A 26,296-nucleotide genomic window follows, 5' to 3' on the forward strand; every position below is an offset into this window, starting at 1 on the left:
CAGAATCACATTCTTTAATTTACGAATTTTCATTGCAATTCTTACGCAAAATTTCCATTACCGTATTACCTTATGTCATACTCGGTGGCACTAGGTGAAAATAATATAAGAAAATTGAAGAAATAAAACGAAAATGCGATAAACGGTAAGCAAAAAACTGTAAGATAAATTAATCGTCGTTCTTTTTTGCTCACCGTTCATCGAATTTTCGTTTTATTTCTTCAATTTGCAATGTGCACAATGAAAAATAAAATAAAATTTCGGAAGGGCAGGGAACTTTGAGAATCAAGGTGACTGAAATATTACACAAGCTGTGTGTGCATTTTTATTAATTTTAAAATGTATTAAGAATAATTTGAGAGAAAACAGAGACGATTAACTATCTACAAGGTTTATTAAAAATATTACATTTATAAAATTGATTAAGCCACCCTAAATATGGTTAAAGTGACCCCGAGTCGACTGGTTCCTCGACTCAACCGGTGGTCAATATTTGAATGTTTGATGGTGAATTTCTATAAAATTGTCACTGATTCGTATATTTATGGAATAATTGACCTATTAATGTTATATCATACGCCAAATAGGGGAATGTAGGCATGGTTCGCACAGAGTGAACCTTCAAACAACGCAAATTTTCTCTTTGTTTTCAAAGAGCTAGTTCATCATTTCTTTGCCATAAGATAGATAATTATTAAGCTCATGAAACGAGATTACAAATGGTAGGTCAGCTCTTTGCAAACAAAGAGAAAATTCGCAACGTTTGAAGGTTCACTCTGTGCGAACCATGCCTACATTCCCCTATTAGTGCAAATATAAATAAATTGAATAAATAACGCTACCGGTCGACTTGAGGGCACTTTACCTTTCTCAAATTTCTTAGTACTTTGATTCGACTATATTAGCCGGAAGCATTTTATTACATGCTTCCCTTTTAGATGTTTGTATTCGGTGCATTTATTAAACAAACAAAGCTTGTTATATTGCGTAAACTCCTCATACAGGGCAATAGGGGAAAGTACTCTCCTTTCGAACGTCCATGTCTTCGAATAATGTGAATTTTCTTCTATTTTTCCTAAGAGAGTTACACATTTTTATTAAAGAATTAGTTAGCTTATCATCAATTATTGATAATTACGTGATAATTATGTATAAGTCTCTTAGGAAAGATAAAGAAAAATCAGATTATTCGAGGCATGAACGTTCGAAGGGAGGGTACTTTCCCCTATAGGGGGAAGTGGGGCTACTTTGATTTGTGGGGCTACATTGTTATACGATTTTTTCGCATATTTCTAAATGAAACTGGGTATTAAGTTGATGTAATTTGGATAGACAAGACAATAATAATAATAATAATAATGCTGGCACAACATTCCATGACGGAACAAGGCCTTCCGACAAGGAGATTTCGGGACATCCATTATTATTTTTACTTATACAGGGATGAGGTTGTCAGTCCCATGCCCAGTAGAATCAAGTGCAGTGAAGCTCACTGGATGCAATCCGAACACCTTTAACGCCAGAAAAATTCCTGGTGACCTAAAGGGGATTCGAACACGGGACACTTGCATCATAGAGCGAGTGCTCTACCACTTGACCCATTGAGTGCCCCAGACAAGACAATAGTGGATCTAAATAAAATAATTTGAAGGCCTAGCTTCATTTAAAAATAGACGAAAAAATCTTATAACAATGTAGCCCCACAGCTCAAAGTCACCCCACCTTCCCCTATCTTTAAAACAAAATTATCAGAAAATTAACAAAAATTATTATGATCAGTTTGATAACAGTAAACTATATCACTAAATACAGATACTATCGTATTTCTTCTGGCCATAGAGTAATATGTTTTGCCGGTTTCTCCATAAGCTGTAATAATTATGATTTAGGGCCATTAGAACTTGAAATAATAATCCATTCATGAGTTTAAAGTGCTTACACATACAGTTTTTTTTACTATAAAGACATTTCATTTCTATTAAAAGATACAAACTTTCCATTGTTTCTCTGTCTAACTAAGCGCTTTCAATGAGAATTTTATCTTAAGAGCATTGTTTGTAAACAAGTGCCTTGCGCGGTACGTAAATATATTACTCAGGTGTTTTTACTATTTTTAAAAATCTTTCTAAAGTTTGAGCTATGATTTTATTTATGATTTTAATGTCGTTCTTATCAACATAATAGAGTAAAATGGAATTTCAATGAAATTTTGTATTTTAAGACAATGACAATGGAACCTGTTTTCTTCATTGACTACATTTATACATTACTACAAAGTTAAGATAAGATAAGATTTTACCAGGGGTCAGTTCTCCATTTCGGATATTCCGATGCATCCAGGCCACCAATTGGGCCCCTTATGCTTCCCCACTCCTATTCTATCTTATCCCCCGATACGGGTAGCCGCTCTATATCACAGCTCTGTGAGCAGTCAGTGTCAGTGCCGTTACTATGTCACAGCATCCCTTCTCGGTGTGTGTTTGGGATCAGTGACAGCGAATGTTTGTATCGACTGAAGTACCGCTTTCATGTCGAAACTCGTTTTCGTACCAGCCTCTATTGTTTTTAGGCGGTTCACTTTTTTGCCAATATGCACCATTGACATTACTATTCATTCATTCACTGGACGAATTCAAAGCCGATATGGCATGAGAATACTTTTTCTGCTGCTGCTCAGCTTTGAACCCCAGACCTCGCAGTCATAGAGCTACTACTCTATCCACTGACCTACTCGAGGCCCTTACTACAAAGTTAATACCGGATTAAGTGCAAAAAAATAATTTTTTGAGAAAGTCCTAATCCATTGAAAATTGTGAACATTCTGTATTAAAATGTGGGAATTTTCACTTTTTACCGTGATGGTTTTGAATATCAAGTTCACGTGTTTAACGAAACTAAACTGGTTACCGATTACTGTACATTCAATTCGGCGATTGTCTAATTATAACCAAAAATTTAATCATGAGCTATAGCAATTATGAGCTATCAACATATCCTTTGATCTGAGACAGTTTCTATCTTGTTGGCGAGATTTTCCACCGATAGCGAAATAGAGCCCGGTTGGTTGATTCCCTTCCCTGTTTGCGGGAAATTCATATTTCCGGTCTCTCGCTCCAAGCAAGGCCTTTTACTGGTGGTGTAGTTCTGTTGCTCGCCGTGTGTAGAATTGGCTGACAAGAGACTTTGTCAGTCAGTCGGTAACATGGCCTGGAAGTGTTCGGATGGGGACACAGAGCTGGGTCGCTGCCGGGCAATTGGCCACGATAAGCCTTGGTCTTTCTGAGGAATCTTTCAGGGCAAAACCCCGACAACAATCTTCTAAATGGATAGACGAAATTATCTTTGTAATATTCGATCACTAAATAAAAAATAGGCTAGCAAGGGGAAGTGGGGTACCTTTGTGTTTTGGAGTAATATCTACCTAATAGAATACTGTTCGAAAATTTTTGTAAACTTCATTAATACGAATACATACGAATTTTAATTAAATGCGAGATGTAATTACTTTATTAGAATATTTGAACCATTTATCGCCATTCTGCATCGAAGGCTGATCATCAACGTTAAGTCAGCAGCGGACACATAATCAAATTCTGTTAACGGTGGCAGTCAAAGTCATGAAAGTCAAAATTCCGAGTTCTAAAAATCCTGAAAGGAACGAAGTTGTACGGAGAATAATATGTTTAATAATTTCACAAAATACATAGATTTTCCTGGGTGCAATTCGAGTAACTTTCGGGATCAACCGTAGAAGTACCTATGACACTTTTAAAAATTCAGTTTTCGACTTTTAAAATTTTGACCGGTACCCCTATTAATACCAGTACTTAATTTATATTAATTTATTTTTAAATAGAACTATTATATTATTTCATTTATTGTATACACATCAGCTTATTTGCTACCTATATCTTCATTTAAATTTTTTACGTTTCTTTTACGTTATTCTTTTACGTTCCTATTCTTTATTACTTTCTGCACTTTTTTTTATCCATTTGTTTTGGATTTACATAGTTGCCTTAAAAGACAGTGATCAGCTTTTGGATTCAATAGGCTTTGAATATTTATATTTATATGGTCCAGCTTTCAAATTCGAAAAACATTCAAATTTCGAATCGAATATTGCTCAAAACAAAAATTCTGTTCTTTTAATTCTATCACAGAGAATATTTTTCAAGTATCCAGATTCAATACCCATGGTATTGATTTTAATCCCAGTATTTCAATACCAAATTTATACCAAATTTTCTTGAAAATATGTGCCATTTGGATTGATTTTGATTTCTAAAACAAAGTTACGAAATATTTGGATTACTTTTAGGACAGTTTGGTATCAAATTTACGAAATTAATTTTTTGAGGGAGAAATGGTATTGTTTCTATCTCAATTTGAGATTGAATTTTAGAAATCGTGGGATTAATTTTATCCTATTGCAGCATTGATTTTTGGAAGTCATTATTTATTAGGAAACACTATTGATTCTATCCCATTTTGGTATTGATTCTGTCTCATTCTGGTATTGATTCTATTCCATACTGGTATTGATTTTATCCCATTTTCATATGGATTCTATCCCACTCTGATATTGATTCTATCCCATCAACATCATTACGGTTTAAAATTAACAGGTTTAATTTTTTTTTAGAAATCACAGATCAGACTTAAATTAAATCTCATAATACTTAATCCGAATTACTTTGGCATATAAATGTAGTCAATATTTCAATATTTTGTATACAATTTACAATTTTCTTATCAGACGGATCGTATTGAGAAAAATAATACGACAAGGTCGAGAATCCGCATTTCTGGCTAATCAAATTGTAGCTCAAACAAGAATTTTGATAAGTAAACTACTTCCAGGTGCTTACAAAAATTAATTATAGTGCAGCGAATACAATGTTACAAAGTTTTGGGTCATGAACTTTTTCAACTTCGTAAAAAGTTGTATCTTTATTTAAAATTTATTGCAAAAACGGGTGAAATAATCAGATGCAATTTGTCTAAAGTACTCTGGAAGGCTTGATAAATGAATTCTGGAATTGCTTGGAGGTGGAATTTTTGCTCAATCCGACGGAGCAATTAAGCACTTTAGACCACTGTGTTGCAGATAAATGTGCCAACAGTGACAATAATTGCTTCTTCCACCTGTCGCCCACTCTAGGAATACGATTGGGATGAGAAGACTCAGTCTGTGATTCTCAGCAGCTTCTTCTGGGGCTATATTGTGACCCAGGTGCCGGCTGGTAAACTCGCTCAGACATATGGAGCAAAGATAATGCTGATCTTTGCCATGGCCATTTGTTCAGCTCTGAATATTCTAACACCCTTTGGAGCATCTTACGGTGGATGGAAGGTTGTATGTGCCTCCAGAGTGCTCCAGGGACTTTGTCAAGGATTCATTTTTCCCTCCACCCACACCCTCCTGTCCAAATGGGCGCCAGTATCTGAAAGGGGAAAGCTCAGCACATACTGCTACTCAGGTGAGTCAATATACAAGGATTGCAAGTGAATGCAGAAATGCATTGTCATCATTTTGGGATTATCTCTGGATTTGTTGGTTCTCTTCACTACATATTGTGGTTATATATTAGACTAGATTAAACTTGGGATATTGTTTAGTTTAACTTCTTGAAACTTCTTTTTAAGACTTTGCAAACTGAGGTACAATTTTAAACTCATGAAACCCAAATTTCTAAAAAGGTGGAATACATTAACACCACAATTCGTTCTAAAACAAACCACAATGAACGCAGAACCAAAAGAATTTTGTTGCAAATTGTTTATAATAATGTTCTTGTGACAGTGGAGGTTTATCGCATGTCATTCTAAAAAGACAGGCACATGTCTGCATAAACTTTATTTGCAGGCTCTGAGATTAAAGCCTCTGAAGATAACCCGAAATTTTTTTCTTATCAGGTGGATAAGCTGTCCAAAAGCTTAATTACGCGTACAATTTTGGTTGAAACCAGTTTTTTTTCTTATCAAGAAATACCGTCTTTAGAAAGGTTACTGATAACAGCAGTTTCTTAATGGATTCGCTTTATAAGCTTTATTTTTATAGCTTTTTGTAAATTCCTTTGAACCGATCAATGTGAATTTTCATGAAAAATTACCTTTTACAAAAATTTATAGAGTGCACTGGATAATTCGGAATTGATTTATAAATTGGAATTTTAGATAAACGCTCTTGAAAAGCGCTTGTGCTTCTTTTGTGGTGTTCTCAAAATTTCAATTTGGAAACGATTCCACAATACCCTATTGCGCCCAAGGTGTTAAAAAACGAAACAACGCTTGTATATCATCAGTTTATAGGAAATGAAGTACGATAGCAAAAAGATCCTGATGTAAAGAAATGGGGTTTTGAGTTAATTCTTTATGGTTTAGATTGTAAATGTATTGCAGTAATATAAGTAGAGATAGCTTAAAATTAAACAAATAGATTTAGGGGAATGTTGGCAAGGTTCGCACAGAGTAAACCTTCAAACAACGCAAATTTTCTCTTTGTTTGCAAAGAACTAATTTGTCATTTCTTAACCATAAGATAGTTAATTATTAAGCTCGTGAAACGAGATGAGAAATAGTAAGTCAGCTCTTTGCAAACGAAGAGAAAATTCGCATCGTTTGAAGGTTCACTCTGTGCGAATCATGCCTACATTCCCTTAAATAGAATTTTAAATAAATTTGTCGGCGAATTTCTTCAAAATCATAAATTTAGAAGCCATTTCTCACGTTGTATTATCGGTATTTATGCAAATACTTTAATGCCAAATAAATTTACTTTCAACTTAGAAAATGTAATACATTAGTGTGACATTTATCAATAATAATATTGTAGAACAATATGTTTCATATCACGTAAGGTGGAATCACCACTTCTCGCCAGTGCCCCACTTTTCGCCACTTATATTGAAATCGCTATTTTTCGCGATTTATGAAATAAATGAGCCGCAAAGTTATTTGTATTTTTACTGCTGCCACGTATAGAGTAGAAAAATATTAATTATTCGTTTTGGATTTACGATTTTGAGCATTTTTTAGAGCAATATTTTAAGCAGGTGCATCGAATCAAATATTTCTTACCCAATGTATTAAGTGTCATCAAACTTTCATCAAGCGAAATTTACCTTTTTGGATAAATAATTTGTCTATTGAATAACTATTTAATTACACTTGTGGAATAGATAAAATTTGTGTTTAGTTAATTAATATTTCATTTTATTTTATATTTATATAAAAATGAGGCATGGCGAAAAGTGGTAATATTTTGGAATGATTTTACCATTACCACCTGTCGCCATCTCTTTTCAATAGGCGACGCTAACTTAATTTCGTAGATTTTCAGTTGTCAAATCTGCATTGTTTACTTTTTCATTAATCCAATAGTTTGATTTCTCAAATAAAAGCGAAGAAAAATCATTGAAAGTGAGTAATGATAGGGTGATCATGAGGAAAAAGGAATTCTGAATGTATTCTTTGCATAATATTGCCCAAAAGAACAGAGTGTGAACTTTTTAAGTGAGTGGCGAGAAGTAGTTACAGCACTGGCGAAAAGTGGTAAAAAGTGACGACGAAGTGATTATTTTTGCATTGTTAATAAAAATCAGTTTTTCAAGTAGTCCAACGGTATATTGGAGGACTATTGTTTTCAGGAATCTAGAGCCAATACATCTAAGTAACTTTGTGTCAAATTTGAGTTATCTTTTAATAAGTGTTTAAAAGTTATAATACAATTAATTCCCGTTTTTCGTAAACATGGCGATAAGTAGTTACTCCACCCTAACATTTATTTTGGTATTTTTTCTTCTTGAAGTTCTCATTTGATATTGAAAATAACGATTTTCCGGGGAAAAGGTCCTTATGTTAGTGGCTCTCGAGAAATAAGGCAAATAAATATGTCAAGAGATTGCAGTAAATGCTCTTAGCAAGAAAAAAAAATAGATTTAAGAGTACTAAAATAAATTTAATTGCCGAGCTCACTCACGCAGTGTTGATCCATTTTACTTTAAGATTTTATTTCAATAAATCCAATAAATCATATTCTATATCAATAGTTTTCCTCAAAATTGTTCATATTATTATCTTTTGCGATAGTAAAATAGCTTAATAGTTCGTGAAATCTTATTATTCAATTAAACATTATTTTGAAATATTGAGAAAGTAACGCTCTTTGCCTACCATATGGAGCTCTCAATTCAATCTACAAATTTTTGTATACCCTTAATACCCGGTATATACAAGACATAATTTCAAGTTTAAGATAGAGCCAGAAAAAAAGAACATTAGGTGACTAATTTTCAGAATCCCTTAAAGAAAACTTACTTTGCGGTAGTCATGATTATTTAAAGTAAGTTCATCTGAAGGATCTGAAGTCGAAATCTCAGCTTTAACAAAATATTTTCAATTAATAGATAAGTTAAACATGTAACTTTAACGAAGAGTTTTTGAAAAAAAGTATTTTTGAGGGAGTTTTACGCAAACAATTATGACAATTTCGCATTTTACATCGCGTTTCGTCTTGTAAAATAGATTTGATCAAGCAAACAAAAAATCTTCGTTCTAGTATGATTTAGACTCGTATTCGAACTGGAAATACACCTCAAATGAATCCACTCTAAGTAAAGCGGTTTTCGGATTAGAGGTCATCCGCAGTTCCCCAAGCCCAAGGCCTTTTCAGTCAACTTTAAGAAATATTAAGTCAACTGCTAAAAGCGCTAAAAGTATATAATACTAATAGATTTAAAAAAAAACCTTTTTAAGAATTGCAGTAAACCTTTTAATAAATATTGGGCCACCTAAAAAACGTTCCTTCTAAGGTTAAGTTTTGACCTAAAATGTCAAAAAAATAATGCAGTTTAATATTAATAAATGAGTTTTTGACCCTCTCGTGTTTGAAGGGTTAAGCCATACGACTAGGTCTTTATACTAAACGTTTAGGCTAGATCGCGAAGGTCTCAAAATCGTAAATTGCAACTTATTTCATCGCTTTTTATAATGGGTCATTTGTTCTTAATAATCCAATTTTAAGTTAATCTTTTCTAAAAAGTTTTGATTGATAAGAAATCAAAGATCTTAAGCCATATGGCTAAGCCTTAGATCTGAAGCCGGTAAAGTTTTTTTTTCAAAAAAACGGTTCCGAAAATTAGATCCTAACAGATGAATTTTTAAAATATTTAAATAAAGTTTTTTGAAAATACGGGTCAGTGTTGGGCTTATAATATGCTTAAGAGCTTGAGTTATTTTTTTTATTAGGGGGAAGTGGGGCTACTTTGAGCTGTGGGGCTAGATTGTTATACAATTTTTTTGCATATTTCTAATGGAAATTTGGTTTTAACATGATGTAATTTGAATGGACAAAATAATTGTGGATCTAAATAAAATAATCGTAAGCACCAGCTTCATTTAGAAATAGGCGAAAAAGTCGTATAACAATCTAGCCCCACAGTTCAAAGTAGCCCCACCTCCCACTATGTTGAAACAATTCAAAGAAAATCAGCGAGATTTTAGTCTTCGTTGTCCACGTAACGCTTTAAGAACTTTAAGTCGAAATGATAAATTACTGAGAAGAGCGTAGCATAATAAAATTTTTTACTTTCAGAATCCTCTAAAAAAATATATTTTACATTAATCATTTGTATTTTATCTCGTAAAATAAGAGTCTGAGGAAAATTTTTATTTATATCCTTTATATCACTAAACGAAAGTATAATCTTAGTTAGGCGTAGGCTTAAGTCTCGCTTACAACACAATAATTTCCTTTCAAGTATAACGACTGCAAAATTGAGCGCACCTTAATTTCAAGGTGAAGTTACTCAAGAGGTTTTTAATATACCCGAAACATCTAAATTTAAAAACATCTTTATTAAAAGGCTTTTAGAAAGAAATGTATAAAATTAAGCAAACTGATCTTCCATGTCGAAACTTTAAATGCTCCCCTTATAAGGTATTAAAGCACCCTCATTAACAAGTTTATAACGAAACCCATTATATCGTCCAAATGAAAATATGTACAAGAAGGACTTGGAGGTAACATTACTTTTCTCTTATGTCTCTCAACTAAAATAATGTGACCGAAGTGTCATGTGGTTCTCATGAAAATCCCATACAAAGTCCACTTAATCCCTGGTAGTTTTCTCAAGCAGTGGCCAAAAGCTACACTCCAGTATAAAGTGCAATTAAGTTTACGGTGCAGGTAAAAGTTCCTCAAAGCTTCACTCATTAAGTTTTTCTGAATGTCCTGCAGGCTCCCAATTTGGTACGGTGATAATGCTCTCGGCAAGCGGATTTCTGGCTTCTTCTTTTCTCGGCTGGCCGAGTGTTTTCTATGTGGCAGGATTTGCTGGAATATTCTGGTCAATTCTGTGGTATTTCTTTGGGGGAAATTCACCATCAGAGTTTAAGAGTATCTCGCCGGAGGAGAAGGAGTTTATTGAGAAGTCCCTCAATGTTGACACAAGTGAAAAGGTGAGAGATTGAATATAATCAACGAGTACATTAAGAATGCATGAAAAATTCAAACAGGCGGAAAAGAGGAGTACTTCAACCCCCTGGTTGGCTATTTTCACCTCAATGCCCTTCCTCTCGTTGATGCTGGTACACTGTGGACACAACTGGGGCTTCTGGACCCTCCTCACCAAGATTCCAACTTATATGAAGAATGTCCTCGACATGGACATCAAACAAGTGAGTGTTGCATGTGACATCAATTTGAAAATACGATTAACCGTTGACATCAATTTGCATTTAGAATGCTCTTCTATCATCACTGCCCTACTTGGCCATGTGCCTCATGAGCTACGTCTTTAGTTACCTGGCTGATGTCCTATCCAAGAGGGAAGTCATCCCTCTCAGTGTCAGTCGGAAATTGTTCAACAGCATCGGTCATCTTATTCCTATGTTCGCCCTCGTGGCCCTGGGATATGTTACCAAGGACAATGTAGATTTGGCAGTAGGACTCCTCACAATTGCCGTAGGAATCAATTCAGCCACTTATTTGGGCTTCCAGGTTAGTAAACACGTAAAGGAATGATATATTAACAAATATTTGCCCTAGAAGCTATCCTTGACCACTCATCCACAATCTTCCATAATACCCGCAAGCATTAAATACAAATTATGTACCAATTAACGTATTACCTCGAAATAATTGATTTAAGTGCAATTTCATTGCATGATAATAAAAATTAAGACATGGTATTGAAAAAGTATATCCAAAATTGATTCGAAATTGCGCATTATCTCTAGAATTAATTCAATTGCAGCTGAAAAGCGTTGCAGTAGCGTACTTTCTGTTAAATGATTTTGAGATTACAAATAAACAACAATTGAGATAGTTTAGTAAAGAGAATATAGAATTAAATAAATATTTTTGTTTATTTTCTTCGTAATCTTGGTATAAAATTTCTATTACTAAGTAAAATTAAAAAAAATACCGCAAGAACGAAGATGCATCACAATATTTATTTAATTCCAATGGCAAATATACAACGAAAGCAAAATCAGGCTGATCTTAGTAAATCCCTATCGCAAATTCTAAAGCCCTTGAAATTATTTAGACTGACACCTGTTGAGATATTGAGCATAATTATTTAAGACAAAAACATTTAGAAGAAGTACAAATTCCATTTTGACCAGTAAAAAACGCTAAAGTATTCACAAATGACTTTAAAACATATCTTAACTTTTGAATTTTTCCTTTCTCAATAATAATTTTATTATTTTCGTGCAAAAAAAATATTTTTCAATTAAAAATTCATTTTTACTCTCAATTTTTACGAACCTACTGCCCAATCCAGTGCATACATTCTTTAATATCGTAATTAATAGAATTAAAAATATTGAGGTTAGAATTTTAATTTTTTTGTATTAGAAACTAACACTAAAGAATTATAACCTCAAATTACTGAAATTATCTAGTTTTCTTTCAAGTGTACAAAATTTGTGAAAAGCTTATTTTTTTTTGTGGCTAGAAAGTTATAAATGGAAATTTTAGGTTATGTTGATTATAACCAAAAAAAAACAGGAAATTATTAACGTATTGGAAATTCGCTAACCCTTTCCGATCGAAAACAATTTTTGTAAATAATTTAAGCTAAAAAAGAATACTTGGCTGATAAACTTTTCGAGATTCAAGTTTTATTAAGATCTTGTGATTAAAACCATAATTTTTATTTTTTAGCCTAACCTTAAAACAGATAATTCGGATATCTGTTTTTAATTTTTTACTGGTAGAAAAGAACTGATGATTTTATTTATCTCTCGGATGTGTAAAAATTGAATTCAAATTGTATTTAGGCTTTGAAACTGTAGAATTTTCTCAATATTCTCGATTTTTAAGGTTAGAACACAGTCTAACCTCAAAATTCAAATGTTTTACATAAGCTTTATAAAATTATTTACTTACAAAAAATAGAATGTGAGTCACATTTATAGCATTTGAATCGTGTTTACTGAAATTCTTGGATTATTCTTAAAATATTTACTACCACAATTTCCATATTTACTTACTTGGCATAGAAGTTATTTAGAAATTTGAGGTTATGCTGAAAATTACCTCAATAATTCGAACATTATTTCACTTGAACTTCTAAATTTTTTTCTTGTACTAATATTTTTTATTACTATTTCGATGACTTAGATTTTTTTTACAAAATTCGTTTTATTCGCTTTTTGGATTCTTCTTTATCCTCTACCTTCCCTCCTGTGAATATTATACTTGAAAGATAATTATTTTCAAAGTTATAAAGATTTTAAATCTCAAAAATCCTATACTCTGCATGTAAAATCTCATCTTCAAATCGCTCTCCTGTAAAATTTGCCTACTGCGAGTTATTCGTATCTTATTCTGAGCGATCGATTTGGTGAAAAAGTTACCATAAATCCAGATGACTTTGCTCCCTGCCGTTCGTAAGCTTTTCTTTAATTCACTGATCTGATTAACACGTACGATCGGTGAAGATCATCCCGAAGTGCTAAAATTAAAGAAAAGCATACAAATAGCAGAGTGGCAAAGTCACCCGCATCTAGGGTTAAAGATACTTTGATCCGATCTACCACGTCCAATTGTTGAAGACCATCCTTGAGTGTTAGAATTAAGGAAAAGCTTACCAACCGCAAGGAGCAAAGTCATTCGGATTTATGGCAAATTCTTTACCAAACAACAATAAAAGATATAAGTTCAAGAAAAAATTTAGAAGTGCAAGTTAAAATATTTTCGAATTATTGAGGTTATGTAAAGCATAAATCACATAACATAACCTTAAGCATAACAATGGAAATAGTGATAGTATTTTAAGCCTAATTCAAGAGTTTCAGGAAATACAATTCAAATGGTATAAATTTAATTTACTTTCTAATTTTTGTAAGAAATTATTTTGACAACGATTTTGTAAAACATAATCTAAAACTTAACCTTAAAAATAGTATATATTGCTCATAAATGAATCTTAACTTTAAGGATATTTTCAAAGCTCGAACCAAATAGAAAAGCATGGTTAATTCTGGTATAATAATAAATAAACCTTCAAAATTTAGATTTCACACCTTAAACTCTAAACTTAAAGTTTTTCTTAACCTCATTTTAAAATAATTCTTCTTACCAAAGTATTTGAATTCTACGAAATTTTTGAGCAATGTGAATCTGTCTTTTATTAACCACATTTTTTTAGTGTTGACTCCGTTTTGCTAATTCTTCTACATTGTTTACAAATGTTTCTTTCCCACGCCTCCGATTTTGGGAATTCCCACAGGCCGGTCTCCAAATGCGAATCTCTTGTTGATTTTCCAAACATGGCATCTGCCAGTACGTACGACTGCTAATTATAAAATAGTCACTGAATGAGTCAATTATGTGACAGCCTTAAGGGGCTTTTCGGCGCCAAAATTGTCACGAAATTGTATTCCAAATCCAGTCAGATATCTAGCATTTTAGGAGATTGTGAATTTATGGATGAATTAAATAGCAAATGTATGGAGATTTTAGAGGTGTTTAGACAAAAAAATGGGTGATTCAACACAAGACAGAGCGGCACTGAACTTGGCCTTGTGTGGTGATATCTAAGAAAAAAAAACACGTGTGAAAAAAGTTAGACGACCAATTAACGTTTTTGCAAATACCTCCAAAATATTGCACAGAAATAACAGAATGACAAATTTTTATTTATGGTACTATTCAAACTTGTTTAGTCCGATGAGATACTTAAACCGCTTAAACCCTGTACGTAATAGTTGAATTGACAGATTATGCAGTAACTGGAATATATCAATCGATTGCAAGAAAATTGAGCTCTGAAACCTAAAGTGGGGCGGGCATCTTTGAACTAGGACAGCTTTAAAATTGAGCTCTTCCTCCTATTCTTAAATGGACTAGACCTTACCGTGATATTGTTCAGCTTCACAAACCCATTTTGAAGCTAAATTACACTGATTAGTCTTAACTTCTTAAAAAAAATAAGAGAAATAAAAACATTTTCAAAAGTATCCTATTTCAAATGTGCTCCACTTCGCCTTTATACTTAAAGACTTCAATTTGTTTTCTTGTTAATATCCGAGTTTCTATATCTAACAAATTGGTATCAATTTTTAATCGCAGGATATAGATCTTTCCAATTTCTATCTTAAATGTAAAATATAGGGTAAAGTGGTACGAGTTGGACAGGACAGTGCAGTGGTACAGTTGGACAATGATACAATTTGGACAAGGCTTTTTATCTTGATAAATTTAGTACTTCATTTTTATTTGTATATTTTTAATGCTTTAGTTTTATAATTTGGTTCCTTGTGCTTAAAAACAAATTTTGCACTGTATTTATCAAGAAAAAAACCATGTCCATCTTGTATCGGCGAATTGTCCGACTTGTAACACTAATTCCAAATTATATCACTTTATCCTAAATATTAAAATCTTCTTTAAAATTTACTAATTAAGTTTTTAATAAAAGGTTACGTAGGTCACGTAGGCTAAACAACAACATGTTTCTTTTTTTAACTTCTTTTCAGCAGAATAAAATATTTATTAAATTGTAGCTCTAAATTATATTTAAACTACCATTCAAAATCGAATACCTCAAAATGGATTTTATCCTAATTTTTAAAATTTTGATATGTCCTAGCTGTCCTTAAATCATTCAAGAACGAGTAAAATTCTCCCCACAGTCTCCTAAGAAGTAGATGGTTAAAAAGTGAAACATACAGTTTTCATAGTAACCAGGAATAATATGAGTTGTAGGGGAAACTGGGGCACCACCAAACACGGAGTAGCACCAAACACTGCGATTTTTTAATCAGATATTCGACTTCTGAAGACAAGGCCTAAGGAATTTATAGGCACTGTAGGGATGCTTGTCCATTGAAGAAATGGTCGAGATAGTCCAAGTAGTTTAGAAATAAAAATTAGTGTTTGGTGCTACCCCGTGTTTGGTGGTGCCCCAGTTTCCCCTAAATAAAATATTCCAGAGGAAAGGTTACCCATAAAAGACATAAAGCGGTCTTCAGACGAGAGAGTTGGCCTAGATCCAGAAAGTAAAATGAATCATGTTGCAATGTCGTATATATCGTGTTGGAAGAATCTGATAAATCAACTATAGACGGCCCAGAAGGCCCAGAAGCACCTTAAAATTGGTGTGGATGATCCTTCCGTGATCCTAAAGTTTTTTAAGCACAGACGGTGCATTTTTTTTAATATCTTATCGCATTCAAAATTGTAACCTATTCCCAATGAATTGTATACATTTGCAAAAATCCTGGTTCCTATAAAAGTTACGTTAAATCCGTTCATGATCCGCGCCTAATGCGCTAGACACACTTACGACTTAAGCCGAGAGACGACTTAGTGGAAAATGGTAGAAATGAAGTTTAACCTTTTTGTCTAGTATAATTACACTAAGTCGTCTCTCGGCTAATCCTCAGGTCTGTCAAGGCCCTAATTCTTTGCGGTATCATTACTTTCTGGGTCTTTGCCACCGTACCTATAAGTTGAAAAGCCGAGAGAGTCAGTCCGGTCTAGGACGTTCGAGAAGAAGAATATGTGGACTTGGGAGTCTCGGAAAAATCTGACTGGATGCTAGAAGATGTGCCGAATAGTTGCCTTAAGTGAGCCCATTTCCTCTCAATATTTTTAAATTTCCTATCCTCCGAAGACCTTTCTACCCAATTCCTCAGGTCTGTCAAGGCTTTAATACGCCGACGCCGGGATCGCCGGGTCCTGTGCTGTTAAATGGGTATGAAGTCTTTAGAGTAATTGGGTAACCGTGAACCACACGGTCCCTATGAAAGACTCTGGAAACACAATTTAGTTGACCACTGAAGAAGATCCCCATCAGGATCGAAAGCTCTGGACACAACCAAAAAAGTGTTTTCATCTTAGGGTGACTAACATTTTCACTGGCAATCGCCGAAGACATCCCTCTAAAGTCAATTGAGCCAGTTCATCGTTGAGAGAATCTCTGGGGTAAATGACAATGAAGTAAGAGTGGGGTCAGGGTAAACCTGACCTACCTTTTTCATGAAATGTGTGACTTAAGACTGTCTATCAAAATATATTGGCACTAGGTCAGATTCATTAAAGGATTATGGGAAATATATGAAGTGTTTCAAGCTAGTGTATGTGCGAAGTCTGAAAGACATCCCCAACAGAAAATATGAACGTAACTCGTATCGAAAACCACAATTTTGACATTTTTTTTCACAGTATTCACCACAAAAAACATTCACATTTAGTGAATTGTGGCTCTCACCAATATTTACTCTGGACTTTATTTGCTTTTGTATGTAGAAATTGGAATGAAGGATATGCAAAAGTGCCCTGTCCAAATATAGTGAATTATTTTGAAAATTTTATAATAAATCCATGGCAAATACTCTGTAATTTCAGGTGAACCATATAGATTTGGCTCCAAATCATGCTGGTGTTCTCATGGGCATTACCAATGGTGCAGCCAATGTTATGTCAATTATTGCACCGCTTCTCGTGGGCTTTGTTGTGCAGGATCCGGTATTAAAAATTTGAATATTAAACAACCATTCTGGAACACTGTAACAGCAAATTGCCTTTTTTTTGCAGACTGATCCCTATCAGTGGAGATTGGTGTTTTTCATCTCAGCCGCAATCTATCTCGTGGGTAATACGCTCTTTGTAATTTTTGGACGTACGGAAATTCAAAAGTGGAATGAACCAGAGCCAAAACACTCAATGACTACCAAAGAGAAGGAAATTGAAGAGGGAAGATGCCAAAAGTGATTTGCATTTACAATTTAATTTCTTTTACATATTTAAATTATTATTATGTTTTTCTTGTCAAATATCCTGCTTTTGCCTAGTGTAACTATATAAGTCCTAATTTGTAAACTACAAACAACTCTAATAAGTTTCTGATGTGTTAAATAAGAAAGACATTCTGCTGACTTTTACCTATTGCCTTTTCTTTTGTTTTTTTTTATGGGGGGAAGGGCAACATAACAAGGGGTTTGTGTTTGCATCGACATCTAATTTTTTTTTATTGTGAATGTGACTGTCTTTTACAATACCGTAGTTTTTTTTTAATTCCCGTATTTTACAAGTATGTAGTTATTTGAGTTTCAGAGTAAGCTCCGCTTGAGAAAAATTTTAGGCCACACCCCTTCAGGACATATGATCCACTAAAGCTAATTAGTTTTAAATTTAAATCATCATGTTCCTCACAATTTTCAATTTAAACACTGTATAAATAGGCCACGCCCCCTAAAAAGATTTTAGTGAAGAAAGATAGAAAGTGTTTCAAGGATGACTTGTTTTTTTATCAGTATCAATTTACAACAATCTTACGATATTTTTAATAAAACAACAAAATGAGTTTTATTTTAGTTAATGTTAGCGGGTCTTTAGAGGAGGCGTGGTTAATTTTTTATACTCTTGTTTTATCATATAGAAGTGAATGACGATATTACAACAAACAAGAGTGTTTACAGAGGGGCGTAGCATGTTATTTCAAGAATCTCACGAGAAATAGGGTAACACAAAGCTTCGAGCGGAAACTATGCACACAAGTGGGCGGGACTATTAATTTGGTCGTAGCATCACTGATTTCCATCTTTTACTCTTTACATTTTGCTCCCATTTCAACAATCTAAAGGTAAATTTAGTAAAAAATCGAGGACTATTGGTAAGGGTAATGCACAAAAGTAGGCGTGGTTATAGAGGCTACATATCATCACTGATACAGAAATTCTTAAAGTTTTTCTGAGGCATTTATTTCCTTTTCATGCCTGAATTTTAATAATCTTTCAAGAAATAAGCAAAAATATAAATTCTTTGAGTGAAAATTATTCACACAAGTGGGCGTGGTTTCTATAATGTCATGGTTTTCGATGTTTTGCCGCTTCATTTCCCGGAAGTAAATTATCGTTTGCAAAACTAAACCTATTACAAGAACATTTTTGTTTTAATTCGAAGCAATCAAAATCTTACAGCGCTTCTCCTTCAATTTTGTCAGAACGAGGTATCGTGTTTCTGAAGTAGTAGTAAGTTAGGCTCTATTGACCGTGTGAAACCGGAGTCCGAACCGGAAGCTTTGGGAAAAATTATCTTTTCTAAGCTACCCCACCTTCCGACGCTCACCGGTTTTCTATTATTGAAATCATTCGTCGGAAAATACTCAAAATATATTCTTGCCCAGAGCTTTCATCTTGAAACCGTTTCTCCTTGGACTTGAATTTTGTAAGATTCTCAATTCAAGAAAATCGAGGGCGTGGCTTATTTTTCAGAGGAAAGTTTCTTTAAACTTTAGCCGTTATTTTATTTAATGGAATGCGTTATCCATAAAGTGCAACAATATACCTAGAATCAATACCATTGTAATTAGATACACCAATTTGACGTTCGTCGTAACTCAGAAAGGGGCGTAGCCTAAAATTATACATAGCAGCAGCTTGCTCAGAAAGTTAAACAACCCTTCCCTGTAAAGCACGCACAGTTTACTTTTTCATGTCAAATTTACGGTATTGTGAAAGATTCCCGTGAGCTTTTGCAGAGTGCAACGAAATTGGTTGTTTAGTGGTGCTCCTCTTCCTGCAGTCGAAGAATATCGGACTTGTTCATGAAATAGTAACTCGGCTGTCTCCCCTTTAGATCCTTTGCAACTCGTCTGGCGCCATTCTTGATCATGATACGACTGATTGCCTCCACAGCGGACACACCCATGGCATAGTGAAGCGCTGTCCTCTCCAGCTGCAATGAAAATATCATTTTCCGTTCACATTAAATCCACCCTCCTAAACAATTTCCACCAAATTGGTCGCTTACATTGTCTCCAAGTTTGATTGTTGCTCGGAAATTTGTCACGATGTACTCCACAATATCCTCCTTCTCCTTCAGCACAGCAATGTGCAAAGCTGTTCGACCTGCAAAAGGATATTAAATGAACATGGTATAGTGGGTAGGTAAATAAATATTTCAACGGCAATTTTCCCGTGCATTCCGCAAATAATGCAATTCAATTTTAACTGACGTAATCACGCTGCTATGGAACTTTACCAATTAACCGGAGAGTTGAATGTATTTAACCCTTAATGTGGTCATTGTTTGTGCGTTTTCGCATACATATTGGTTGATTGGCAATGTCCTAAACATACATACACGTGTTAGAAATTAAGGTATTTCCATTGTTCGATCTAATTGATGAAATAACAAATGATGGAGGAATTATTAAAGCGACAATATTTAACTACAGCAGAACGTTAAATAAAGTATATTTACAATTTTCAAAAGTGATAAAAAATATCAAAATCAAATGCTTTAATGGTTCTAGAGAACGTATATCTCAATCGATTTGGAAGAAATTGGTATAATTGGAAAGGTCTTGGTATCCCTGACAAATTAAACTGGCTGTAAACCAGCAATACATTTTCATCTCAAGCTTACTTATAGAATTTCTCTTATTATCCCTTTATTAATACTTAAATTTTCATTTCCCATATTACAGTTTGAATTCCAACAGGTTGAAAAGTGGTTTACATCAAAAAGTTCTGAATGAAGTGGGTAAAAATGAACCTCAGTCACTCATAAAAATAGATTGGAATAGATTGCAATAAATATTAAAATTTATGCTTACAAAAATGACCAACACAGAAGAGATTATAATGTGAATCATTCGCAAATTTTAGCGACCACCGTCGTGTTAGCTTTGTAGACCAACTTCTTGGTGACCAATTCCAGAGCAAATTAATTATCTATATTGAAGATTGTGTGTAAGCCCTGTAGGGAACTATGTAACAACATGAGAATGTCATATGACATATATAATATTAGAGGTAGATTCGAGAGCAGGACATCATTAGAGCCTTGAATATTATCAAACAACTGTTGCAAGAAACTGTGTAAAGCTCTCAGTAATTGTTATGAGTCGTATTTTAGCATAAAGGCGTCTAACCATTGGGAGCAATTTTCGTCAAAAATTGCGTTTTTGACAGAAATTTGACGTTTCCCCCTACAACGCTGCAGGGAATTTCTTTCAAAAAAGCAATTTTTGACAGAAATTGCTCCCAATGTGTAGAGGCCATAATTTACCTGAATTTACCACATAAAAATCATGAATTTCTCATATGAGAAATTTTCGTAGTTATTTCGGAAGCAGAATAACGTTAAAGCCCACTGAGCATCAAATTGCCATTGCAGCATTAGGAAAAAACCTAAAAAGTTAAAGCAACTCTATGATAGAGTTAAATTAACTCTACGAATATCGATGTAATTGCTATTCCTTTTCGTTGTAAAATTTAGTAAATAAGAGTTGAAACAACTCTTCGTGCGAGTTGAATTAATTCGTCGGATATCGATGTAATTATTACTCTTTTTCGATGTAAAATTTCATCTCGACTGAAGTATATGCTTAAGTGTTTTCGTTTTAAGAATATACTTCAGTCAAGAAGATTTTCGTGTGACAAAGTTCATTATGGAACATCAACTAGAAATATGCCTAACAGTGTTTCATGAAGACAGTGCGTGCATCATACGTGATATTTCGCTCGGAATATAGGGAACTTGAGATCAAGAAAATATTAATAAAGAAAATGATAAAATAAAAAGAAAATAAAATTGCAAAATATATCCATTTTAGGATTTGAAAGAGTTATTTTAACTCCAAAAAATATTTTTTTAACTCTTGGAACGAGTTATTTTAACTCTTAAAACGAGTTATTTTCAGTATTAAAAAGAGCTATTTACTCTCTTTTGTCATGTAAATTTTAGGAAAAATAAGTTAAAACAACTCTTCAGAATATTACAACTAAATAGAAGTAAAATCAACTCTAAAATATAGTTAATCGAAAATCACAACGTAAAAGAGTCAATTCAACATCGATTCGAGTAAGTTTTACTCAATTATTTTTCTGAGTGAGTGAGCTCTGTGTAACTTTCATTATTATGAATCTGATTTTCAATTAATTTTTCCGAATTTATCACATAAAAAAATTTAAATCTTTCATATGACATTATCATACTGTTACAGAATTCCACTAAATGCCATATTGTTACAGAATAACCCTACTGATGGGACTCATCTAAATAAATCATAAACTTATATAGAGAAATTGCAGAACTGCAGATGCCACTAATTGTACTTCATAAGAGTGTACCATCCACGGAGACTGATGCTCACTCACTTAAGACTGACCACATTTCAGAAGCCAAAGAATTATAGGGATTGGGCGTGACAAAGTAATAAAAGATTAGGATTAAAGGGATACGGTCATCAACTGGGATGACATGTGTCGAATAGGCCGTACGTTAGATAGTAAGATAAATCTATTCTTCAAATTTTGAACTGTATGAATAGTCTTGCGGTTATGGACCGATTTCAGACCGATATTTAGGTTTAATTGAATTCAATAGTTAGGCAATTTTAGTTGATTTATAAACCCGGACAAATATGCTTATTGACTAACATATTGACATAAAAAATGGAAAAGAAAAAAAAAAACAATGAAAAAAATTTCAAAGCGTTACAACTTACGAGAACGAAGCTTTTTAAGGACCGCCTCTCGGCTTAAGTCGAGGGGCGGATTAAAGTAATAATTATAATTAAAATAATGATTAAAATACATTCCTATCACTGGTATCAATGGGTCATTAATATATCAATTGGCATGTAAAAAATTACCAAATAGTGTTTTGGAACTCATATATTCAACTAAATATGGAGCACGTCTCTTATCATTCCGATCCGTAGTACTCTTCCCTTATATACCTGAATTAGTCTTTTTGTCTTTCCAAAGCTTCAATCGCTTATTATTTTTGTCTTTTTACAAATTTTGAAATTTTTACTAAGAGATCTAGTACTTGTTCAGACCTCAGCTAGGTGAAATGTGAAGTTGAATAGGGTTAGAAACTGAAACTATGTTTTTATATTCGAAAATATAAAAAATCGTTGCAATCATTTTATAGATTGTCTTTCAATATCAGAAAATGGAGATGTAATAACGTTTTAAAAGAGAAGAGGAAAGATGACGAAAATTAGGATCTTGGTAATTATCTTATAGTCGACTAATGAGGAGCATTTCGAAAGGAAACCCTAAGTAATTTACTTGGAACCATTTTCCCTGTAGTATTTTAGTAACGGTTAAGGGCATGATATTTTTTCGCAAATCGTTTAAATTCGCAAAATTACCCCAAAATAAGATTGTTAAGAAGTAGTTAAAAAGGAAATTATAAGCAAGTTTTTAAAAATAAGTAGATTATGTGAAATATAGTTCAAATTGTTTCATTAGTGAAGAAGCGTTTCTGACTTTAACGATCTTCAAAGTAGAGATTTATCCTAGTTCGCAAAGATCTTAAAATCCTAAATAGCAAACAAATTTTATTAGTGTTTCAGGATCTAATGGATTATTTGCCTTGGATAATCCAATCTTAAGTCAAAGTTTTCCGAAAAATCTTGACTGGTGAGATTTTAGAAAAGATAAACCATACGACTAAGCCTTTTCGCTTTAGACACACTTTCGATTTAAGCCGAGATATGGCTTAACGTAATTATAATTAAAATAATGATCAGATTACATTTCCATCAGTTTCCAACTAATACGTCTCTTGGCTTAAGCCGAGAAATCATTTTTTTTATTACAATTACGTTAAGCCATCTCTCGGCGTAAGTCGTATGTGTGTCTAGGCCATTAAATTTGCAGCCCGTTTTACGTTGTGATGGTTGTGACTATTTCTTTTTGTCTCCCGTTATTCTAGTTAAGACTTTGCTCCTTAAAAGCTGTTTAAGATATTTAAATATATTTAAAAAAAATATAAAATACTTTTTTTTTAAAAAAATTTTCTAGGTTAAACGCTTACCTTGTAATTTGTACCTTTATGAAATATAAAAATAAGGTGTTTACATGGGACTCTCATGGTATTCTTATATTGTACCCTCTTTGGAGTTTTAGAAAGTAAAAAATGAAAAGGTGAATCGAAAAGTACAATTTCAGTTTTAAAAAGATTAATTTTTAAAAAAAATACTAGGAAACTAAATTAACAGAAAAACTTGCAGAAAAACAAAAAAAAACTAACTTGAATTTTATTGAATTCACTCTGAACTAACTTCATTCCCGAATTTCAGTGAGAATTTACTTTTCTGGCCAGAGTAACAATAAATTCAGTGTACTTTTTCATGATAGTTACAGTTGCATGAGAATGGAAGGTAAATATCATAGTTAAACACATCTCCTGAGATCCTGCCACAAAAATACACAACATAAATTCTAGAAAACTCACCATAGTAATTGCGTGCTTTCATGAGACGAATGGCATCTGAAGAGGATTCAAGGAATTCCTTCAATTTATCCAAATCATCATCGCGAATGATGTTATGGAGCTTCTCGCGACGTTCCTCAAAGTCAATAATAGTGTCCAGGAACTTGGCCAGTTCATGATGTCCACGTGCCTGGGCCACATTGATAATGCTGTTGCCATCGCTGTCTTTAAGATCGAGGATATGGTCATATCCATCTAGGAGCATCGCTTGGAAAGTATCAATGTCACCACGAGCCGCAAGAGCAATTACATAGCGATCCAGTTCTTTGGCATTGGCCACTTGACTAGCCTGAAGAGCTACATCGCGAGCTGTTCGATACAGTTCATCCCGGTAAGTGATGACGACACCCGATTCCTCAATGAGATGGAACAGAGCATTCCTTCCATGGGATCGAGCACAGGCAAAGTGCAACATGCTTTGCCCATGTTCATCCTGTAGGGATTAAGCATCGAATTGAGAAGATTGAGATGAAAATAGATGCAGAGAAAAAGGTAAATATTTACCCGGTCAAATACAGCATTAGTATCGTCTCCTGCTTCAGGCGAAGGGGTGGATGGAGCAGCTTCAGGGGCTGTGATATCAATTACACTTCGTCCAGGCACTTGACTTGCTCCCTCCCTTGGGTCAGTTTTTACCAGAGGCTGAAGAGAGTTCTAATATACAACAGGAAGACAATTTACTCAAAATTACTCGCAAAATTGAATTTAATGCTCCATCTGATTCCATATTGTACGACATCAATGGAATTTTAGCTTGTAGTTAATGAAATTTTAATGAAATGCTCAAAATAAATATTTAACTACAGAAATTGAACTACTTTATATTTCTAATGACCTATCTTTCAACTTTTGAGATAAAATCTTTAAGCTTTAAAATTTTAAATCTCTCTTTAAAATCTAATTCATTCTCTTATAAAAAAAATCTAGGATTTTAAAGGTTGTCACGAATACATTTTAAAGTTTGGTAGATAGAAATATTATAAAACCTTTATTTTCCCTTCATATCAGAATTGTGGAGAAAATGTCCCTTACCATCGATCTTAAGATTACTGTACTATTTACACTATATACACATAGTCGAGGTGATTGAGTAGATATGTAATAAAATCCTACCATTATTAAAATATCTGTAAGCTTAAAAAGAGATAAACTGATATCAAAATGAACAGAACATTAATAATAAAATCTTAACTCTCAGTCGGACGATTTTGATGAAACCCTTTTCATTGGGAAAAGTTTTATGGAAACCACAAACTGACCATCACAAGGATTTAAATCAAACATTCAAATTTAATATTAAAATCCCAGAGATTTTTGCTGGAAATATTTCACTGTTGAGTCTTAATTCGTCATTCAGTTTTGAGATAACATTGCGTATAGAGAAGTGTGCCAAATTTCGGCATAGTTGCATGCAAGCGCCAAAGTCTCATATTTGAAATGTAATATATTTTATATAAATTGATTTTTTCATTCCTTCTACTTAAGGAGTGTTGCTTAGAATCTCGTAGACAGTTTATCGTCTTTATTTACTTTAAAATCATTCGTAAAACATTTTAAAATGAATAAAAATGTAAACATAGCTTTGGTGCCCTATTTCGGCCACCTTCATTCTCATAGTTCTTTGTCCTTAGAGAATTCTTTCAATGCCTTTTTTACGTCATCTCGTTTGTCGAAGCTACATTTTTTGTTATTCTTTTACATTGTATAATCTCTAGAGCACGTAAAATCTAAAAGTTCATGGAAATTCGAGGAACAAAAAAGGTGGCCGGAATTGCAAGCTGGCCGGAATTTGGCACACTTACCCTAACCATTGAGAAACTTTTTAAATATATATTTTTTTAATCTGAAAATATGTCAAAGATGATGAAAGTATCCCGTATTAAAATCCGCTTTAGGTCAACAGGAATTTTTCTGATATTGAAAAAGAACGTATTTCATCTACAAGATGTTATGACTGTTTTATTACTATTATCCCAATATAAATTTACTGACTTATTTTTGAGTATTAGTAGAAAAAATTAATACTAAAGAAAAGCTTTAAAAAAACTAAAAGCTTAAGTCTTATAGGGTAAAATCTGTTAATCATCCCAATAAATCTAATTAAAATATAATCTTCAAGATTTGGGCAAGTTTTAAATGGTATTGTAGTCTTGAGGTGAATTTCCCAGAAAAGTTATGCAAGCTATTATGGAGGGTCCTCTGATACTCCGATCTCTGTGCAGACCTAGAGGACATAGTGGCTGAACAAAATTCAGCAGCTTAGAGCACTTTGAAATGGACCGTAACATTTTCCTGATAGGCGTGGGCTGTCAACCTGGTTGCCCTAGGTCCACGACCCAAATAGGTATAAGACGTATAAGAGGTCGAAAATATGGACGATGAGACTTAAAGAGAAACGAAATCTAACTAGTGATCACCGGAATCTTTCAAATCTTCAGAAAGCTCGAAAATTCCATAACAAAATAGTTATAACCATAATACCAAAGTCAGAATTTCTAAATTGACTTAGGGGAAAGGCTCATAATTTTGTCCAGT

The 26,296-nt window shown here is 33.4% G+C and overlaps 2 protein-coding genes across 5 annotated transcripts in view; one reads left to right on the plus strand and one right to left on the minus strand.

The window, feature by feature from the left end:
• Positions 1-17,406, plus strand: part of LOC129804830 (putative inorganic phosphate cotransporter) — a 40,744-nt gene extending 23,338 nt beyond the window's left edge. For all 3 annotated transcript variants that reach the window (XM_055852466.1, XM_055852464.1, XM_055852465.1), the window contains 6 exons: positions 5,165-5,483; positions 10,244-10,464; positions 10,522-10,683; positions 10,748-11,005; positions 16,871-16,990; positions 17,060-17,406. In XM_055852466.1, the coding sequence (XP_055708441.1) occupies positions 5,165-5,483; positions 10,244-10,464; positions 10,522-10,683; positions 10,748-11,005; positions 16,871-16,990; positions 17,060-17,236 (1,257 nt within the window). In that variant the 3' untranslated portion in view covers positions 17,237-17,406. The remainder of the gene's footprint in view (positions 1-5,164; positions 5,484-10,243; positions 10,465-10,521; positions 10,684-10,747; positions 11,006-16,870; positions 16,991-17,059) is intronic.
• LOC129804834 (uncharacterized) overlaps positions 17,285-26,296 on the minus strand; it is a 61,903-nt gene continuing 52,891 nt past the window's right edge. For both annotated transcript variants that reach the window (XM_055852474.1, XM_055852472.1), the window contains exons 4-7: positions 24,266-24,415; positions 23,723-24,194; positions 19,277-19,374; positions 17,285-19,201 (exon numbers count right to left, since the gene is read on the minus strand). In XM_055852474.1, coding sequence (XP_055708449.1) covers positions 19,025-19,201; positions 19,277-19,374; positions 23,723-24,194; positions 24,266-24,415 — 897 coding nt within the window. In that variant the 3' untranslated portion in view covers positions 17,285-19,024. The remainder of the gene's footprint in view (positions 19,202-19,276; positions 19,375-23,722; positions 24,195-24,265; positions 24,416-26,296) is intronic.

Source organism: Phlebotomus papatasi, chromosome 2, assembly GCF_024763615.1.
Source record: "Phlebotomus papatasi isolate M1 chromosome 2, Ppap_2.1, whole genome shotgun sequence".
NCBI lineage: Eukaryota > Metazoa > Arthropoda > Insecta > Diptera > Psychodidae > Phlebotomus > Phlebotomus papatasi.